The sequence below is a fragment of the Manacus candei genome, unplaced genomic scaffold (assembly GCF_025592945.1).
Source record: "Manacus candei isolate 608988 ecotype Guabito, Panama unplaced genomic scaffold, ASM2559294v1 h1tg000023l, whole genome shotgun sequence".
Lineage (NCBI taxonomy): Eukaryota > Metazoa > Chordata > Aves > Passeriformes > Pipridae > Manacus > Manacus candei.
In genome coordinates this window covers 6,121,000-6,139,893 of record NW_026138071.1, presented here as the reverse complement: position 1 = coordinate 6,139,893, position 18,894 = coordinate 6,121,000, and the positions used below count along the sequence as shown (strand labels likewise).

The window sequence follows — 18,894 nt, the reverse complement described above, 5'->3', positions numbered from 1 at the left end:
CTTTGTGGCTTTACCTGTGATAATTCATGTTTTTACTAATATTATTGCTCATTAACAGTCTGTTGCTTTCTTACTATGTTAAACTCAATAAGCTTTTCCATTGTTACTGATCTTCCATTGTTACTAGATCTGAGTTTCAGAATTGAGTTCCACCCAGTTAAACTGGTGCAGCAACTTGTTTAGCAGTAGCTTTTCATCAGTTGTAAAGAATTATGAGACAGTAAGATTAAATGTTGAAGTAGTAGATTAACAGTAGTTTTTAGATTCTGTATGTTTTACTCTTCCAGGGACAACTATCCCAAATCTCGGATGCCAAGAGCGCAGAGCTATCCAGATAATCATCAGGAATTCTCAGGTAGGTACAAATCTCTGGACATACTAGCTTTCCAGAACTGTTCCTCTTGCAGCAAATAATAAGGCTAAGAAGGTACATTCACATTGAGAGTTATTGTATTACACAAACTTAGTATGGTAGGAGAAGGCAAAGCAACAAAATCCAATCCAAATGAGCACAGTAAAAGAGTTTTCTAAACATTTCTAAATGTTTTCTTCCATATTACTGTGTGTGACACCACTGTTAGTGTTCATAGTGTAACTGTCTGCTTCTGTGAAAAGAACAAACATTGCAGTGCATAGGGGCACACAAGAGTTAGTTAAACTGGACTGTAACATCCATCTCTAAGTTGACATATAACTGTGGTTAATTTATTTCATTTTGGGATGCTGTGGTTTAACCCCAGTAGGCAGTTAAGCCCCACACAGCCGCCTGCTCGCTCCCCTGCATGGGACTGGGGAGAGAATCAAAGGGTAAAAGTAAGAAAACTCATGAATTAAGATAAAGACAGTAGAACGGGTAAAGCAAAAGCTGCACACACAAGCAGAAGGAAACAAGGAATTCATTCACCACTTCCCATCAACAGGCAAGTGTTCAGCCATTTCCAGGAAAGCCATTTCCATTTCTATCACACCTACAGGTTACCTGGGAAGACAAACCCCATCGCTCCGAATGTCTTCCCTTCCTCCTTCTTTCTCCCAGCTTTTATTGCAGAGCACAACCTCAGACAGTATAGGATGAATATCCCTTGAGTCATATGGGGCCAGCTGTCTTGGATGTGTCCTTCCCAACTTCTTGTGCCCGCCAACCTACTCTACCAGCTGGCAGGGCAGTGTGTGAAACAAAAAAACGCCTTGATTATGTGCAAATGTGCTTCAGCAATAACTAAAATATCCCTATGTTATCAACCGTGTTTTGATCACAGATCCAAAACATAGTACCCATAGGAGCCACTCTGAAGAAAATTAACTCTTTCCCAGCCAAAACCAGTATGTGGGGCCTTCATTTTCTCCTGTGTGAAATAATGATCACTTTGAAATGCTTATGACTTCTGTAATTGAAAGCACTGCAAAGTGAAAGGATGAAGGAGAACTGTGTGCTGTGCCTATAAATTAATCATCAACACTAATGTTTTTTTCATACCATACTCTGGCTTGAATCCAAGTTGTTGTGCGGGATTCAGGCTATGAAGTGCAGTGGGTAACCTTGAAAGTGCTCTGAAGTGTCTGTCATGGTCACGCCTCACTACAGAATTTTGCTGTTGAACAATAGTTAGTTTCCAGTAAATCAAAGGGGGTTTGTGTTTTTTTGGTCTATTACATACTTTTAAGGCTTCTTTTTATTTTGTTTGTGAAGCTTTATCTAGGTAATTGTGCAGTGGTGAGTTTTTTCTTTTAAGGATTCTAGAGTGCTTAACAGATTGCACCACTTTTAAATAAAAATGTATAAGAAACATTTAGGTGGCAGAGATAAATACCAAAAAAGTTGGAAATGTCAGAAATTAGTTTGCCTTTCATGTAATCTTAATCTAGTTTACTTGTGTTTATTCGGGTTACTTTTCTAATAGGATGATCTTGCAATTTTTTTTTTCTGTGAGTTTGTCGTTTTTTTCCTTTGGGATGCTCTGGTATGTTAACAGTGGGATAGACAGCAATCATTAATTCCATATTCAGTATTTATTCCCATGATTTGATGTGTAACAAAAGCAGAAAAAATATCCATCTGACCTAGTTTTTCCTCCTGCCACAACCAGTACCAGGCTTCTGCAGAGGAGCATGTAGTATTCCTCCCTCAGAATATATTCCTAGTCATGTATAGCTCTAGGGTTCTGCAGATGCAAGATGTTCTTCTGTGATTTGCTGGATCTTTTTCCTTTCACAAATTTTTCCTGTCTCTACTTCAACTTGTATAAACTTTTTCAGCTTCAACAGTCTGTTGCAACAAGAAGTTGTGCAATTTATTGTATTTTAGGAAGAAGTATGCACTTCATGATTCTGGTTTTTTGGAGAGTTTTCTTTTGTTAGATTTTTTTGGGGGGGGGGGGGTGGGGGTTGTTTTGTTTTGGTTTTTTTATGGACCTCTGTCTCCCTTTGAGCTGCTGCTTTTCTAGTATATGGAGGCCTACATTCCTTATGGAGGAGTAGACCAAAACTTTGTTCAGTGTATCTTAATGATTTACAGCTTTTAATTTGCTTCCTAGCCAATACAGAGTTCAGCTGCTCCTTACTGGAAGTCTCTATCACGAACCTTTATATAAACCTACATTTAATTTCATCTGTATAAACCTACATTTAATTTCATCTGCTGCTTTAACATCCAGTCACGTAGACTCTTAAGGGCCTTCTCTAATTCTTCAGTTGGCTTTATTTCTCAGAATGATTTTGTCGCCTCACTATTCATTATTCTGTACAGAGAATTCATGCATAATTAAACTGCATGAGTTTTAACCCAGATTCCTGTCAAGCTGTTGACCGTTTCCTCCCTTCTTATGTACTTATCTTCTAACCAATTATTTATGCATGAGGGACTTTTTCCTTTATCTTATGAATACTTTTCTCCTTCAATACTTTTTAAAATCGGACCTATTGATTGTAGTTCAGTAATTCAAGCTCTGTTGACTCATTCACTAACTTTTCATATTTATGCATCTTTAAATTATATTCTTCAGAGCAGTTTTTCCTCTACAAACTACTTTTAAAACTGGAGTAATTAGGCCTGCCGTAGTCCTCTGACTTTCTTTTAAGCAAATCTCTTGAGCTGTTGAATTCTTGATCCTTGGAACTTTTGACTGAACATCCTTTTGGTTCTTGCGGGTTGACAGATTTGTGGCTTTTGTTCTATAATCTGGTTTTGCTCTGATGCTTCAACTGAAGCATATCCTCTGATATGTTCCCCCATGTTTAAGTTTATAATACCAAAAAGTGATTAATTTAATATGCTCTTGTCACATTTTAAATTTTTTAATCTTTTTATTTTCTAGTAGAGTATGATATCCCAATATTCGAGAAATTTGGAAAGGGGGGGACTTATCCCCGAAGATACCATATTTCATATCATCAACAAGACTACAATGATGGTAAGTGTGAATACTGCAGCAGTTTAATTAATCTGTTTTTCTCTTCCTAAAACATGAATTAAAAAAATTAGTTTGTAAAAATCTTAATGAATGAAAGTATTGGAGAAATTGAAACCTTACATTCTTTCCCCAAACTCACTTGCTAAACTTCTAATGATTGATAGAGCTGCTGAGCAGTTTTACATCTGGTAAAGTTATGGACTACAGAATTCCTGACTCATATGCACAGCTGTATAAATGTTGTCTATCTTCGTCCATGCACAAGTCATCCAGTATAAGCTTTTGACCTTGTCAATTTTTGTTCTGCTTTAAGGAATCTCACACACAGTGGAATTGCTGTTAGGAGTTTCTTAGATTAAAAGAATAAATAAAATTGAAGAGCAGTGATTTAAACCAAGAATGAAATCAATTGTTGGAATGCAAGGCAGCACCTGCTGATGTAGCCACAAGACTGGTTTGAACAGTAATAACATTAATACAAATTTAACACATTAAATTTCTAAAGGAAGGAAAGAGAAGCAACTGAAGGATTTTCAGAATTCTGGGTGTGTCGAGCAGTAGTTGAGAAGTGTTAAGAAGAAATTTCTCCCAGTGTAATACCTAATGAATCAAAGACTCCATCAACTATTGCTGAGTTCTGTAGGATGAAACTTCATCACCTGATGCTGTCCTAAAAATAGTTGTGTTATCTAAATAGATTAACATAAATTGCATTAGCCATCTAATTGTAATTAACGTTTTGAAGATCAGTGCCCTTTTTTTTTTTAATTCTATTGCTGCAGCCACCTCCAAATTTGACATTGCTTGTGTTTTGTTTTCTTTTTGTGTCTTTGTTTTTGGTTTGGTTTTTTTTCTTTTGTTTTGTGCTCTTCCTGTTGATTGCATGTGTTGGTCTTTCTCTGCATTCAGTTCTTACGGGTTTGCAGAACGAAGATGCCAGTTTGGGCACATGGGATTGTAAACCTGTATCTCGTTCTCCTTTTTATCAGAAATTTGATATTTGCACATTAATAGAGCAATAAAAGCAGAGGCAGGGTGTTTTCCTTTCTCCTCTTACAGCCCTCCAGGTTTCTGAAGCATTTCAGAACAGTTCCAGAAGTTTATCCTAATTTTGGTCACTTAAACATAAGGTTTTGATTCAGTCTAATCCTTATATACATCTGTGATGAATGTTTGTTTCCTTCTAGGTGGAAAGTTAAATCAGCAAATTTCATGATCATTGTGTCCTTTTATATGCTGTGGCAGATTTGAACTAGATAGTGTAGAATTCATAAATTATTTGCATACACACATTGCTTAGCACTATTTTTTTGTAGAGTAACATTAGCGTTCTTTGTATATCATTGAAGGTCGTAAAACTTTTCCAAGAGCCAGAAGGACTCAGGGGAACAGCTTCCGATCGCCAGTTAGTTTCAGTCCCACTGATCACTCGCTGAGCACGAGTAGCGGAAGCAGCGTCTTTACACCGGAATACGAAGATAACCGAATGAGGAGGAGGGGAAGCGACATAGACAATCCTACCTTGACAGTCATGGACATCAGCCCACCCAGTCGCTGTAAGTGAAGGCATTTTGTGAACTCTGCTGTAAAACTCTTACCTTATAGGTATACTGTGTCAAAACGAAGCATGTCACCAAAATACAGGCAATTGAGTGATGTGGTTTTATCTCTCTGAATAGGAAAAATTCAGGACTTAATCCTCATCGGTATTTTCATGGCTTACTGTGCCAACCTTCATATAGATTTTCATATGGAATTTACATCTGTGATAACAAAATATTGTAAAAATAGTTTGGATGATTTATTAGACTCCTGAGGACCTGAGACGGTTTTGTAGGTTGCAGTTACTATTTATTTTTGCATATGTTGGTCAAGTTTTCTGTTAAACTGTAGACCATAAGTAGTACTATTTCATACCTGTGGTAGCACATCAGGAGCAAGTATACTTTGTGATGACTTCAATAACTGGTACATTTTAATCATACCTTGATTTTTAACAAAAAGTTAAGTTTGTTTAACGTGCTTTTTCTGTTTTTCAGATTAACTGTTGCTTATTTTAAGTATGTTTATCTCTACCACAAATTATTTTGTAAATAAATTTAAGTAGCTCATTTTTTCCATCTTACAGGAAGTTTTATTGATCTTTGTAACTTATATGGGGAGGTTTAGGGTGCACAGTCTCTGTTGTTGAAAAATGTAGTCTTTTAAAAAATTATTTTCTGTGTATTCCAGTTTTTCTCAATCAGCTGAATAACAAGCTCATTTGAAAACCAAAACATATTATATTTTCAGCACCACGAGCTCCAACTAACTGGAGACTTGGTAAACTGCTGGGTCAAGGTGCATTTGGCAGAGTCTATCTGTGTTACGATGCTGATACTGGAAGAGAACTAGCTGTTAAACAAGTTCAGTTTGATCCTGATAGTCCAGAAACCAGCAAGGTGAGTGATACCAAAGGGAGACCTTGTAAAGGGCTTCTGTTGAAGTGGTGTGTTTTGGACTAGGCTGATGTTCCTTTCCTTGAATAGGATGAGCATGTTTTGAATGTGTTTTAAACCACGTACTGTGTTTTTGTGTCCTTGTTAGTAAACCTGCTTTGTTCATACCACAGATAGTTAGTCTGCTTACCTGACTTTTATGTTACATCCCATTTTTTAAGTTTCAGGCATATACTTATGCAATGAACGTACATAACTTGATTTGGTGCAGTCTCAGTCTCTAAAATTAAACAATTTATTATGAAGTGTGCTCTGAAATGATAATTATTTATACTTACAGAAATTAGAACAAGTTCCATTTATAAACAGAAAAAACTGTACAAATTTAAACGTTGCTGAAGAAAATTCTTCAGGATATTTTTTTTGGCTATGAAGAAGACACTTTGAGATTCTTATCTCTTTTTTATCTTTTGATGGGCTTTCTGTGTTTTGATTTTTTTTGTTGTTGTTGTTTTGGTTTTTTTGTTTTACTTTCTTTAAGCTATGCTCATCAGGACTAGCTGCTGTTACTCACTGTATTTCAATCTAAAGCACATAAGTTTCCTTGTCAATTTATTCTCTCTCTAAAATGCGGCTTGTCCATCTTTAATTACTGGACCCTGGCGGAGAGAAACTACTTAAAAGTAGCATCAATCTTCTATTTCTTCTTTTCCCAAATCATACTTGCTGCTTTTTACAGGATGGAAAGAGAATTATTACTTTCCTGCATTAGGACTGCATTCTGCACTGTGGGGAGCAAGGCCGGGAAAACAATGGGTGTAAGCATGATTGCAGAATTGAGTGGCTGCCAGTTATAGTTGCTGCTACTAGTGATGTAGGATCAAGGAAAAAAGTCAAGAATCACTTGTGCTGTAGATTTCTAGTGTAGTTGTTGTTGCTACTTCTTTAAAATGTAACAGAACAGCTGATTATGCTTTGGAATTGTTAAATATAAAATATAGTAGTATCTGTCCTGTAGCAACAGTTTTGTGACCTCCTTTGCCATAGCATTTTGTAATACGTACCTCTTTGTGTTAAAAAAATCTGTTTTCTTTCTAACCTCAGAAGTGTGAGGGTATCAGTCTGTGATGGATAAAAATTAAGTTTTGATGAAAAACTTCGAGGTGAAATTTGGAATCTAGTTAAATCTGAATTCATGGGTTAGTGTTTTTCCAGCATCTTGCTATACAGTGCGTTTAAAAATATATTCCTGTTTGCAAAATTTTTACTGTTTCAGATAGCTCTATAGAAAGCACCAGCTGTGTTAATGTTTTGCTTTGTTGTATGTCATTATTACAATCTCAAGTGGTCCTCAAAGCCATTTTTAAAGCATAGTCTATCATCCTAGAAATGCTAAGAATTAATGCTAATTATTTCACTACAAAGATTTAAGGGGATTTTTTTTCCTGTGTTTTGTTTTTTTGTTGTTTTCTTTCATCCAGTTGGAGGCTTATGACATGTTGCATAATGATCACTGACGTCACACATATTGATATCTGCTGTGCTCTGAACAAACAAACATAACTTCAAAATAAGAGAAACAATGAAATAACAGCAAAATCATCCCAAAGATAATTTATAGAAAAGCCATAGTTTGGTTTTTTTACTTACTTCAATTTAACAGTGATATTTTCTTGTTATAAAATGATAAACTTTACATAAGCTGCAGGAGTATTTTGTTACTTAGTTTGCATAACCCTTCAATATGTACATACTGTTCTGCTTTAAAAAATCCAAATCCAAAACATTATTGTTACCACATCAAGCATGGTAAATCTTGTCTGTTTTGTCCTTTCAGGAAGTAAATGCACTTGAATGTGAGATCCAGTTACTGAAAAATCTGCTGCATGAAAGGATTGTTCAGTATTACGGCTTCTTGAGAGATCCGCCAGAAAGGACACTCTCAATATTCATGGAGTACATGCCTGGGGTAAGCAGGAGAGCCTGAACACTTCAGCCACCCTTTTTGTGCAGTGTGACGAGCACCCAGGCAGGCAGCTTTTGGATAAGTACACGCAGATATTTAAAATTGTCCAAGTTAAAAACAGTTGCCAAAGATGGGTACTGACAAGTGCTTACAGCGCCCGTCATCTCCATTGCTTGCTTGGGTTTTCAGAATTACGGTGCTTTGTACAAAAGCTCTTTGTGTTTGATTTTGGCATAAGGAGTGCCTGGCAATATCTTTGAAAAGACAATACTATCATTAGTAAACTCTTGAATCTTCCTGAATTTTACTGTTTTGTTTTGCTGTGCTTCAATTATTTCAGGAAAACAAGAAGTGGTTTTCTGATCAGGGTGGGAATAAGTGCATACAGAAAATAATCTTGGTGCTTGTTTTTTGTGTGGCACCTACATACATGCTGAACTGCTCTTCTACTGCTTTGTTAGGAAATATTATAAGGTCAGAAAATTGTACATTTTCATTTTCTCACCAAGTGGGGTCAGCAGAGCTAAATAAAATGAGATCGTATGAAAACAGAGTCTCTGTATTTATGAATAGTTACAGCATTCTACTTACCCTGAGACTCCACAGGAGAAAAGTGGTGTCTGGGGATTGTTTTGTTGGTGGTGGTGAGTTTTTTGTTTGCTTCTTTATTCCTTAAGTGAGATCTGGACTTTGTTTTGAGGGGCTTCTTGAATTTTTCTGATATTTGGAGGGCAGTGTCACAGAAGTAATCTTAGCAGTTTGTAACTCTGTGTGACAAAGCCAGGTTAAACAAAAGTAGTTGCAAAAACCCAAGAATTTTTTATTCAATGTTATTTTAAGCCAAGACTTGCATACCTCCTAATTTTTACATAAAGCACTATCCTCCAGCATGTGGTGGTTTTTTTCTTGACAATGTTTTTTTCAGAGTATAAACAAACATAAGTAAAGGGTATGTATTGAGTCCAACTTGAGCATCACCTTTTAATCATCGAAAAGGTTGAGAGTGGTGTTGGAGTGAAAGAGTGCTGTTCTTTCTCTACATTGCACTGGAACTATTCAGCTGCCTGACAGTTTTAAAGTTAATAGTTTAATATTTCAGTATATGACTTCTCTGCCCAGTCTTCCTTTGGTCAAAGTATATATTTTTCTCAGTGGAGGTAAGACCATATCCGTACTTTTTAAGTTGATATTGAGAATGATTGTAACTTTAAAATATCTGTGTTTCAGGCATAAATTTAGTTGAAGTTCAACTCTACTATTAGCTCACCTGTGATTCTGGAAGTGTGTTTTATACTTCTTGTGTGCCATAGGGTTCCATCAAAGACCAACTGAAATCGTATGGAGCACTCACAGAGAATGTGACTCGTAAATATACGCGGCAGATTTTGGAAGGAGTTCACTATTTGCACAGTAATATGATTGTCCATCGAGATATTAAAGGTAAAGATAGTTCTGTGCACAGTTCAGTGCTCTTTATTACTGATCATTTTCCAGTCTTATGTGAAGCACTAAAATGTAATTAAGTTTGAAATGCCAAAATACTGACTTAAAATCAATGAGATAGCTTTCCATCTTTTACTATTGTCATTGTTGTAACCTGAGGGGGGAAAAATAAGCATCTTTGTGATGTTCTAGCAGATTTTTGACAATGTTTCTGTAGTCTCTGTCTGCAAAACAATTAAGATAAATTTCTTTGATTTTATTTTAGTATCAATAGTTTTAAATGCATTGGAGTATGATGTCATTAGAAATAGATAGAATGTGCAGAGGAAAAGCATCACGACTCGAAAGTTTGTGTTTACAGAGTTCTGTTTAATCAGTTATATAGAGATTACCCAGCACTTCACTGGTGCAGGAAGTCACTGGCAGAGGTGACTTGCCTGATAAAATGACTCAGACTTCTTCCATTTTGCTACCAGAAAACCTGATTAAACAAACATATTTACTTTTTGCAGCTAGATACAAGTGACTTGCATGTGTTGCATAAGCAAAGTATGAATATGTAGGAAGATGGTGATGTGCAAAACAGGTGTATTGAACACAATGCTGTCATATTCTGTAAAATTTTTACCATTCTCCTGTTGCTTTGTATCAATAGTCTTTTGTTCCAAAAGAGGATGAGATATCACAGTCAATTTGTACATGCTTGTGCAAGTAACTGTTTTGAACAAATCTGTAACACAGTTTGAGATTTTGCTTTAATATAGTATGAAGACATTTTCAGTTCTGTGGAAACACCTTTCTCATTTCTTTTTATTTCCTGTGTGTGGCACATTCCTTATTTTGCCAGGAGGCCTTTACAAAGTGACTGCCACTTCCCAGAAAAGACCTAGGATGCAAACCAGTGTGTACAATTCATTGTTTTCTGAACTGTAGAATAGAGTAACAGAAATGAGCAGAGAAAGTAAATTTTCTGGCTTGAAATTCTAGAATGATGTTGTGTTGTATCACTGAATGCAAACTTCTGTTACTGTTTTCCATACCAAAGCATTGAGTCTTCCATGAATGTAATGCTGTGTTCTCTTCCTTCCAGGAGCAAATATTCTGCGGGATTCAGCAGGCAATGTGAAGCTTGGTGACTTTGGTGCCAGCAAACGACTGCAGACTATCTGTCTCTCTGGTACAGGAATGAAGTCTGTCACAGGAACTCCCTACTGGATGAGTCCCGAAGTTATTAGTGGAGAAGGATACGGCAGAAAAGCAGACATCTGGTACGTTAAAAAAAAACTTCTCTACTGAAAAGTGTAATTTCATTTTCAACAGTGTAGGTGTTTGTTTTCTGAAGTTGGAGTGTTTCATTCTGGGGTGTAAGCTGAAGAAGGTGGTAAATGCGAGCACTGACAATAGAGAACCTAACACTGGAATTCAGGAATTTTTTACCTGGCAACTTCTCAGCCTGTCAGTTTAGAGATCGTAAGAGAATCCTTTGAATTGACCTTGCATGAAGTTAGGATTACCAGACTGTTCCTAAATTCTGGAGAGGTACTGGGTGAAAACAATACGTGAAACTTTGAAACATCAGTTCAGTCAATGTTGTTTAATGAAACTTCACCACTGAAATACCTTTGATGCAAGGCAGAAAGTTTAACACTTAAGAGCAAATTAACCAGATTTAAGTGGGAGTATCAAAAAAATTTGGTTTAAGTTGTTATTAACTACTTAAGAGGTAAAGGTAATTTTCAAACATGAACGTTAGCAAAACATTGCGTAAAGCCAATCTAACATGGCTCCAGCTCCAATGAACAGATGACTGTAGTGATTTGACTCCTTGAACTGCAGGTGGTCTGTGAACATGGACTAATAGGCAGGCAGCAGTACATGTGCAGGAGTAGTAACACTGTGTTTAAAAAGGAATCACATTATATCCAACCAATCGCAATACTTCTAACCTCAGGGAAATTAATTTAGGCTAGTTCAGGTCACTTAGTAATTACTCTGCTATACTGGAATAATAGACCAGCCTTACAGATTTCAAGCAGTTGACTTGTTCAGCTTTAAAGTATTTGTGCCACAGTTAATGTGTGTGTTTTGGTTGAAAAAATCTGGGGTAAAACTTAAGAAAAAATAGTGAAGTTTGACTTCTGTCAGTGAGTAAATCCTTACTGTGTAAGACGACATACCTCTGTCTAACAGAAAAAATTCTTGCAAGTATCTTGAAAAACAGTCAGACTTCCTGAGAATTGGAAATTATTCCAGCCTATCCATTTTGCAGTATCATTCACTTGTTATTGGAAGGGGCTGTCTTTCAGGACTTCTGGAACAAAGTTTCTCTGGCCATATATATGCCCTTCTGTTTTCCTAAGTCCTTTAAACATAAGCTTTGTATACAAAGATTGATTAGGGTCTTAAAATTTTGTTTGGCAATCTAAATTTATTTTTAGTATCCTTGACTAAAAGAGGAAGATACCAGAAAGAAGAGTTTTCAAAATTTTCAACTGCCATACTATGTTTACTCATTATTCACTGGTGAGAACTTGTGCATTTCTAATGAGCAACACACACAGTGTGCTTGGAGCATTCCTGATGCTTTGCATTTCTGTTCGGCCTCAAGGAGCAGGAACATTTCCAAGTGCTGTGCTGCATGCATGACTTTGTCAACCTGCTGAGCACTGAGTGCTGGCAGTGCCATAATGCAGTTGGTATTGCCTGGATAATATCTAATTAGCTCTTCACTGAGGTGTAGTGGCTTTTGGCCCAGTGAAGTAAAAAAGTGGAGATGCAGGTAGTGATTCGTGTAACTTTGAGATAAAGGCATGTACTGCTGTACATGCTATTTTTTTTTCAATGCCTGTTTTCCGCTGAAGTTGCTCTGCAGTGTTAAGTGGACGCTACTTATTTGTAGTATTTTAGTTCCTCTCTGCTCTTTCTTGTTTTCCTAGAAGGGCGTGACTCTGTTCTAACCTGCTGTTTCACTTCTGCCTCTGTTTCAGGAGCGTAGGTTGCACAGTGGTAGAAATGCTCACGGAGAAGCCCCCGTGGGCAGAGTTCGAAGCCATGGCTGCCATCTTTAAAATTGCCACTCAGCCAACCAACCCCCAGCTGCCACCTCACGTCTCTGACCATGCTCGGGATTTCTTGAAACGGATTTTTATTGAGGCCAAGCTGCGACCGTTTGCAGATGAACTGCTAAGACACACGTTTGCACACTATCACTAACACCTGCCTCAACTTGGCTTGCATCTACTGCATTTATTTTCTATTTGACTGCACTTTTATTTTTATTTTTTACAAAGAAAAAGGAGAAAAAAAGACAAGAGAGAGAATATTCTCTTGAATCTTTGTTTCACTTAGATTGTAAACAATCTAAATTTTGTATCTAAAATGAGAATCTTCTCTCCCCTCCCACCCCACCAGGACTAGAACTTTTTGTTTCTATAATGTACTGATGTGGTTGATGTAGATAAAGCACTTTAGTACATATTTGTTCCTTATTTAAAGGGGAAAAAACCGACAAATGCTTGGACAGTCAGGAACTGTGTGACTTTTTCTGACACCGCTGACTGACTCAGGGTGCAGGGAAAAATAGACATGCAGCTAAAGGACAGGAAGATTACTTCTCTGTGATTCTTCTCTATATTGTAGATACTTGCAGCAGAGAGTTCTAAGTTCTTATTATATTTTAACATTTTAATCAGTTTCTGGAATTTACAGTTTAGGCTGGAATGTGCAGTTCTGAGAGTTAAATGACGAGACTGGAAGAACTTGGAACTCTTTGTATGTACAGCAGTGTGTCTAACTGGTACTTCTATGTGACCAAAAGAAAATAACAAAATGAGCTCAAAACTAGTTAGAGGTTTTGGTGTAGAATTATTGTATTATCTTAATAGGAAAATAATTACAGGTAAACAGATTATAGGCCCAAACACCTAGGTACTACCATACTGCAAGGGGAAAATTTCCATACTAGACAAGGGTCAGCTATTGGATGTAAATAGTTAGGAGAATGTCTCCTGCTCTATCTGCCAAAGAGAACCTCTGTTGCATAAGCTTAGAGGGAGACGGTTATCTTAGCTGATAAAAAATAGTGATGTTGAGAGTCAGTTCTCCTCCACAATCCCTTGAATGCCTGGAGGGGAAAGGGAGGGACTAATCCTTGTGCAGTATATGAGTTACTTGATTCAGAATGAGCTACAAGAAATGTTTTCAAAGCTGTTAAGAGGCGCTAGGATGGAATGTATGTCAACATCAAGTGCCTGAATAATAAAAAATTCTTCCCATTGTGCACTAAAAAAAATTGGTTTAGTAACGCAGGTCAGTCATCTAGATGTGTTGAAAATTCCTGAAAGTTAAACATCTTTGAACATCAGGAGTAAGTCACTGAGAAAGGTAAGACTCCAGTTATATTTTTAATAAGGTAACACTGATGAATCCTCATGAACAGGAAGGCACAGCACAGAGAACTGTATGAAGAATAGGCCAAAAGTGCAAAGAGAGCCAGCAGTTAAATAACATGAATGTGATTACTCCATCCTGAGAATCCAGATGATTGGTATTTGTCAGATTTCCAACTGTCATAAAGCGTACGTTAATCACTTTTTCTATTTCTGAAAGAGCATAATAAAAGAACAGAAGTAAAACTCTGAAATAATGCTTCTCAGTCAAGAAGCCCAGGTACTGATCAGGTGTAGTGAATAACTGACTTTTCACAGCAGAAAAGTCAGACTCCCATATTTTTGTAGAAGAACAGAACATAATTTAAAGGGGCATTTGGAAATAAACTATTGGACTACAGAACTGAAATTATGTTTATTGTTTTGGATGATTCATTGCTTGCTTTTGTTGTTTTGTAAAGGCAGAGTGGGCTGGTACTGTAACCCTTGTCCACTCTGACAAGGCTCTACCTATTCTATATCTTTAGAGGACTATCAGAGTGATGAAGTGCATGGAGATAGAACAATAAGCTTACCCATTCCCACAGTCATTTATGAGATTTCTGAATTTATTCTGCTAAATTCCAAATGTTGTACCAGAGCATAAGCAGGAGTATGGATCTATCCTAATCACTTTACCTGTAGTGGAGTAAGAATGACTTTTTCGAGGCCATCTCTCCCGAGACAGAGTGGTGACTTCTTCAGCTTTTGTGAGTATTTTACCCAATTTATAATTTTTTCGGTCAGCGTACACAACTGTGCAAAGTTTCCTGAGCATGGGAAGAACTAGTCAGATCAGGAAAAGTGTAGGAGGCTGAAAGGAAAGTCAGCTTGTACTGACTTCTTTTTTTGCTTCTCAGTCACTAGATAAAAGCTGTGAAGCAGTTTTTAAGGAGAATTGGTATATGCTCTACTCTAGAGGACCTTTGCTTTATAAGCAAAATATAGGGACAGTAGGAATGGGAAGTTTAGTGTAGAACCTAATAGTTTATGTCAGTAATTTAAAGATCATATAGTTGAAATGATTGATTTCAAACAGATTAAGAAGGTACTAAACTCAAGGTGAAAATGTATATAAAAATCAGTAGTGGTCAGTGATATCTGAAAAGGTAAGGAAATTTTATACTACCAAAAAGGGACATTAAAGGGAAAATGTAACCAGGTTTATCTGTAGCATTCATAACATTTAGATATACTATTCTAAAGAGAAACTGCACTCTCTGAAGCTTGAATATTTTCAGAATCTAGTTTTCTTATAATGTGTCCTTTCTGTGAGACAGTGCTGGGTCATGTATATTGCAATATCACTTCCTCATTGTGACTTTTAATTACTGAACAATCAAGTTTGCTGCTTTTGTGCCTTTTCTAAAAAATGGCATTCAGTCATGACAATGGTCGGTGTTTTGGAGCCAGGAAAAAAAGAATTTTCAGAATGCATTTTTCATCATGTCTTTAACATGTCAGAAAGCTGCCAATGTAAAGACTGTCCCGCTTAAATGAAGTGGACATTTCTCAGTTCCAGTGATTCCAGTAAAATTTTATGAATTTAACCAAGGTTAGGCTTGAGCTAGGTCTTTTTCACCCTATGGAGAATTTCTCTACTGACTTAAGTTGCTTAACTTAGAGTAAATGAGATGTAAAGATCCCTGCTAACAACTTGTATGTCACTTAAAAAGCCACCGGCATTTTAGAATCATGAATTAGTCCTAATTATTGAATTCAATTACAAGAAAATGCCAGTGAAAGCAGTAATGTTGCAGGGTTGGTTTGCTTTTCTGTAAACACCACAATGAAGCTGTGCTCTCAAAAAATAAGGATCGGTGTTCATGGTGAGTATGTCTATTTTCAAAAGACCTACTTATCTGCTAATGCATTTTAATATGCTGTCTGTTGCTCGTATTAAGTAACAAAATTTAAGCTACTTCTGTGGTATGGTTTTAATGATGTAACTAACAGTCCTGTTAGAGGATGACTCAAAGTTTCAGTTGTGTTGTGTTAGAGCAAGTTGTTTATTTTTAATTTGGGTGATAGAAATATCCACGTAAGAACTCAAAAAGGTATGGATCTAATAATTGCAAAGTTAAATCTGCGTAGTCTTTTTTTTCTTGACAATTTAAATATAGTCTTAAAACTGCAACTTGACTTTCAACGTGATTTGTAGCTAAATAGTCCTTTCAGTATAACAAAATGAAAAGGTTTTTTTTTAGCTAGTGCCTTTTTATATGTATGCCTTAATTTTTATTCATGTTAGAACACCATATCGAAATATGTCATACAATTCCATGTCACCAAAGCAGTCTTAGAGGATGGATTTTTTCAATGTGCCCAAACAAGAGTTCGCTTAACTGCATTGAAAAGTGTACTTGAGTTATAATGTGCAGCAGACGTTTAAATTCAGAATTTTAAAGTGATTTCTGGCTTCCTGTGTTAACACAGGTTTTGTATTTGCATTCTGGAGACCATAGACTGATGCACATACCAGAAAGAGGACTTGTCTGCAGTCACAGAAATAACAGAGTCGGGATTTGCCTTCCTGGGTCTGGGTACCAGACTCTGCAGCGGAGTTTTTAATGGGCTTGAAATTGTAGTTGTAAGGCTGTTTACTTTCAGTGCATAGGAATACAGTATGTCCAAGCAAACCAACAGATTTCTCAATGAGATTAGCATGGTGCCCATGAAACTCTTTCCTGTGCCTTTTGGATAATCCTAATCCTGCCGTTGTCTTGACTGAAAGCCTCGTAGCACTTGTAGGTACAGCGCAGTACAGCAAGCCATTCTTTGGACAACATAGAGTGATGTCTTAACTGCAGCTTCAGAGACTTGAGCAAATTGGTCAGATCTACAGTTATTTATAACCAATTTCATACTTTTTAATCTTGAAAGACTTTGTCACGCATATAGAAAAGTATAATGTGTGTGCTTGAATGTAAGTCCCTATGATGTTTCTGGAAAAGCGAAAGTATTACTGCCGTTGTAATTTCTTCTTGCTGGTAACTTGCTGTCTTGTGTCAATGACAAGTCTGCAGTGTAGAATCACGTACAATTACCAAAGCTTTTCTATTCCGTATACATATAGCCAAAAGTGATGTTTCATGGATTAGTACTGTCACTTATAGATAGTGTATATCCACCAGTAGGCTGTCGCTGACTGAGTAAAGCAGGTACTACTAAAAAGTGATAGACACTGCCCATGTTTCAGAGATATGGGTGTTCATAGTTGCTGTTCTGATATGCAAAATTCATGCCCGCATTAAAATGAAGAGTTTTCTTTTTAAAGCTCTTTCTAATTTAATCTTATTGTTGTAATTCTAAAACTAATGCATAAGCTTGGTGACTAAACCTGGTGACTTCTATAACTGGGTTTGAGCTTTGGGACATTTAAGGAACGCCATGAAGATGGATTTGTGACCTAACCTGCTTTGTGTGCCATAGTGAGAACAGTATGAGAAAGCTGCTGGGACGCAGTCAGTCCTCTCAACATGACAGTCAGATGTCACCCACAGTTACCTACCTGGGTGTTGGTGATGCCTTCAGGAGGAGCCACTAATGCACACCAAAGGGTCAGGCAGAATTTCTCCCAACCCGCATCTTCTGAATCAAAATCCATGATCAGAAAACAAAGGAGCTCCTTTCTCTGTTTATTTCCCCCACTTAGCCTGCATGATTTATTTTTCCTTCTAGCTGACAGAGCTTAAACACTGCATAGGTGGTGGCCACCGATAGCTCCTGAAAAAGGTGTGTGTACAGCTTTAGATCAGGGGTCCTGTCATTTGAACCCAGGACGCTGCAGCTCCTGGGTTCCTGGAGCAATCCTTGGGTTTTCTCTAGCAATATATACACACATGGAGTTGAGGGGTAGGTGGGATGGAGGAAATAAAAGTTCTCACATTTCAAAGCAGTCACGCCTTGGCTAGGACTAGGTTTTCATACACTTATTTTAAAGGGAGAGGAACTGGATTAAAACAGATAAAAGTTGTATCTCATGGTTCAGCCCTTATGTTGAGTCCACAGATGAGGATTGGAGGTCAGGGTCTTCTGCTGAGAGATAAAGAAAAGGATACTCCAACTCTGGGGTGGATAATCATGGCAAATAGAGCTTTTTCATGCTTTTTACCCTAGAACTAGATGATACTTTTCCCCAGAGGTTTATATAATGTGATATAAAAACAAGGATTGCATTTTTTTTTTGAACACCCATTAGATTGTTGGTTCCCTAGTGTTTGCTGCTTGTTAATACCCGTAAAAAAGGTGGTGTCAACTTAAAATTGGAATGGTTTATTAAAATATAGTGTCTGTCATCTCAGACCTCACAGGAGTTGTATAATGGAGTATCACTGTAAATACGTGGAGGAGACTTAGATTAATTGGAACGTAGGCTTTTAGTTTTCATGAAGCTATGAATAAAAATTTGTAAATTTACTCTTGATCTAATGTACATTTTTATGTAGCCATTAAATTCTCTATTTAATCTATCAGTTTCTCACTGTAAATGTTTTTACTCTCAGTTGAATGCTGGGCACAGTTTGTAATGTATGTACACAAAGGTGTTTTTTTTCTATCAACGTTGACTTTTTTGCACATTTTTGGAAATATTTAATTTGTACACTGATTTAATACTCTGACCAATTGTCAGTGGGTGTATGAGAATCACGTGTGTGTGCAATGTACTACTGTCTGGATGTATGGTTTTTTTATTACTTTTGAGATGTTGCTGCCAGTAACTGCACTGCTGTTGCTGCTTTACATGGAATATCTTGTGTTTAAAAAAAAAGATAAAAAGAATTAAACAATTAGCCTATGGTTATCATGGTTGAGGAACTCAGGAGTTGGGCATTGCTTACTAGTTCCGTTGTCTAACAACCTTCTAAACTTAAAAATGAACAAACAACCCCCCCTTGTAATTCTGTGTATGCATTGAATGTGTGTGTATATATCCCAGTAATCTTATTCCACAGTTTCATTTCTACATTTTTATGAACTTGTTTTTTAAGGGTACTATGTTTAGTTAGAATAATTAAATATATAAAAGCTTTGAGAGATGATTTACTAGATAAATATATTTTCAGCTGGCTGATGTTCAAAATATTTTTTTAATTTTTGTTTTTAACCATTCGAAATGTATTTGTATTTCCAAAATCAGACACGAATTGTACTTAGAAATATATTAAAACACTCTGTAGGGACAACAGTGTGATTTCTCTTTTAAGAAC

General features: G+C 36.7%; 1 protein-coding gene across 4 annotated transcripts in view; it reads left to right on the top strand.

Annotated features, from left to right (window-relative positions):
• The window catches only part of MAP3K2 (mitogen-activated protein kinase kinase kinase 2), a 52,562-nt gene extending 33,692 nt beyond the window's left edge, over positions 1 to 18,870 (top strand). For 3 of the 4 annotated variants that reach the window (XM_051786933.1, XM_051786931.1, XM_051786932.1), the window contains 8 exons: positions 288 to 355; positions 3,315 to 3,410; positions 4,760 to 4,966; positions 5,703 to 5,851; positions 7,686 to 7,817; positions 9,125 to 9,254; positions 10,348 to 10,525; positions 12,245 to 18,870. In XM_051786933.1, the coding sequence (XP_051642893.1) occupies positions 288 to 355; positions 3,315 to 3,410; positions 4,760 to 4,966; positions 5,703 to 5,851; positions 7,686 to 7,817; positions 9,125 to 9,254; positions 10,348 to 10,525; positions 12,245 to 12,470 (1,186 nt within the window). In that variant the 3' untranslated portion in view covers positions 12,471 to 18,870. The remainder of the gene's footprint in view (positions 1 to 287; positions 356 to 3,314; positions 3,411 to 4,759; positions 4,967 to 5,702; positions 5,852 to 7,685; positions 7,818 to 9,124; positions 9,255 to 10,347; positions 10,526 to 12,244) is intronic. The other variant, XM_051786934.1, reaches the window with a different exon arrangement.
• Positions 18,871 to 18,894: the final 24 nt, after the last annotated feature.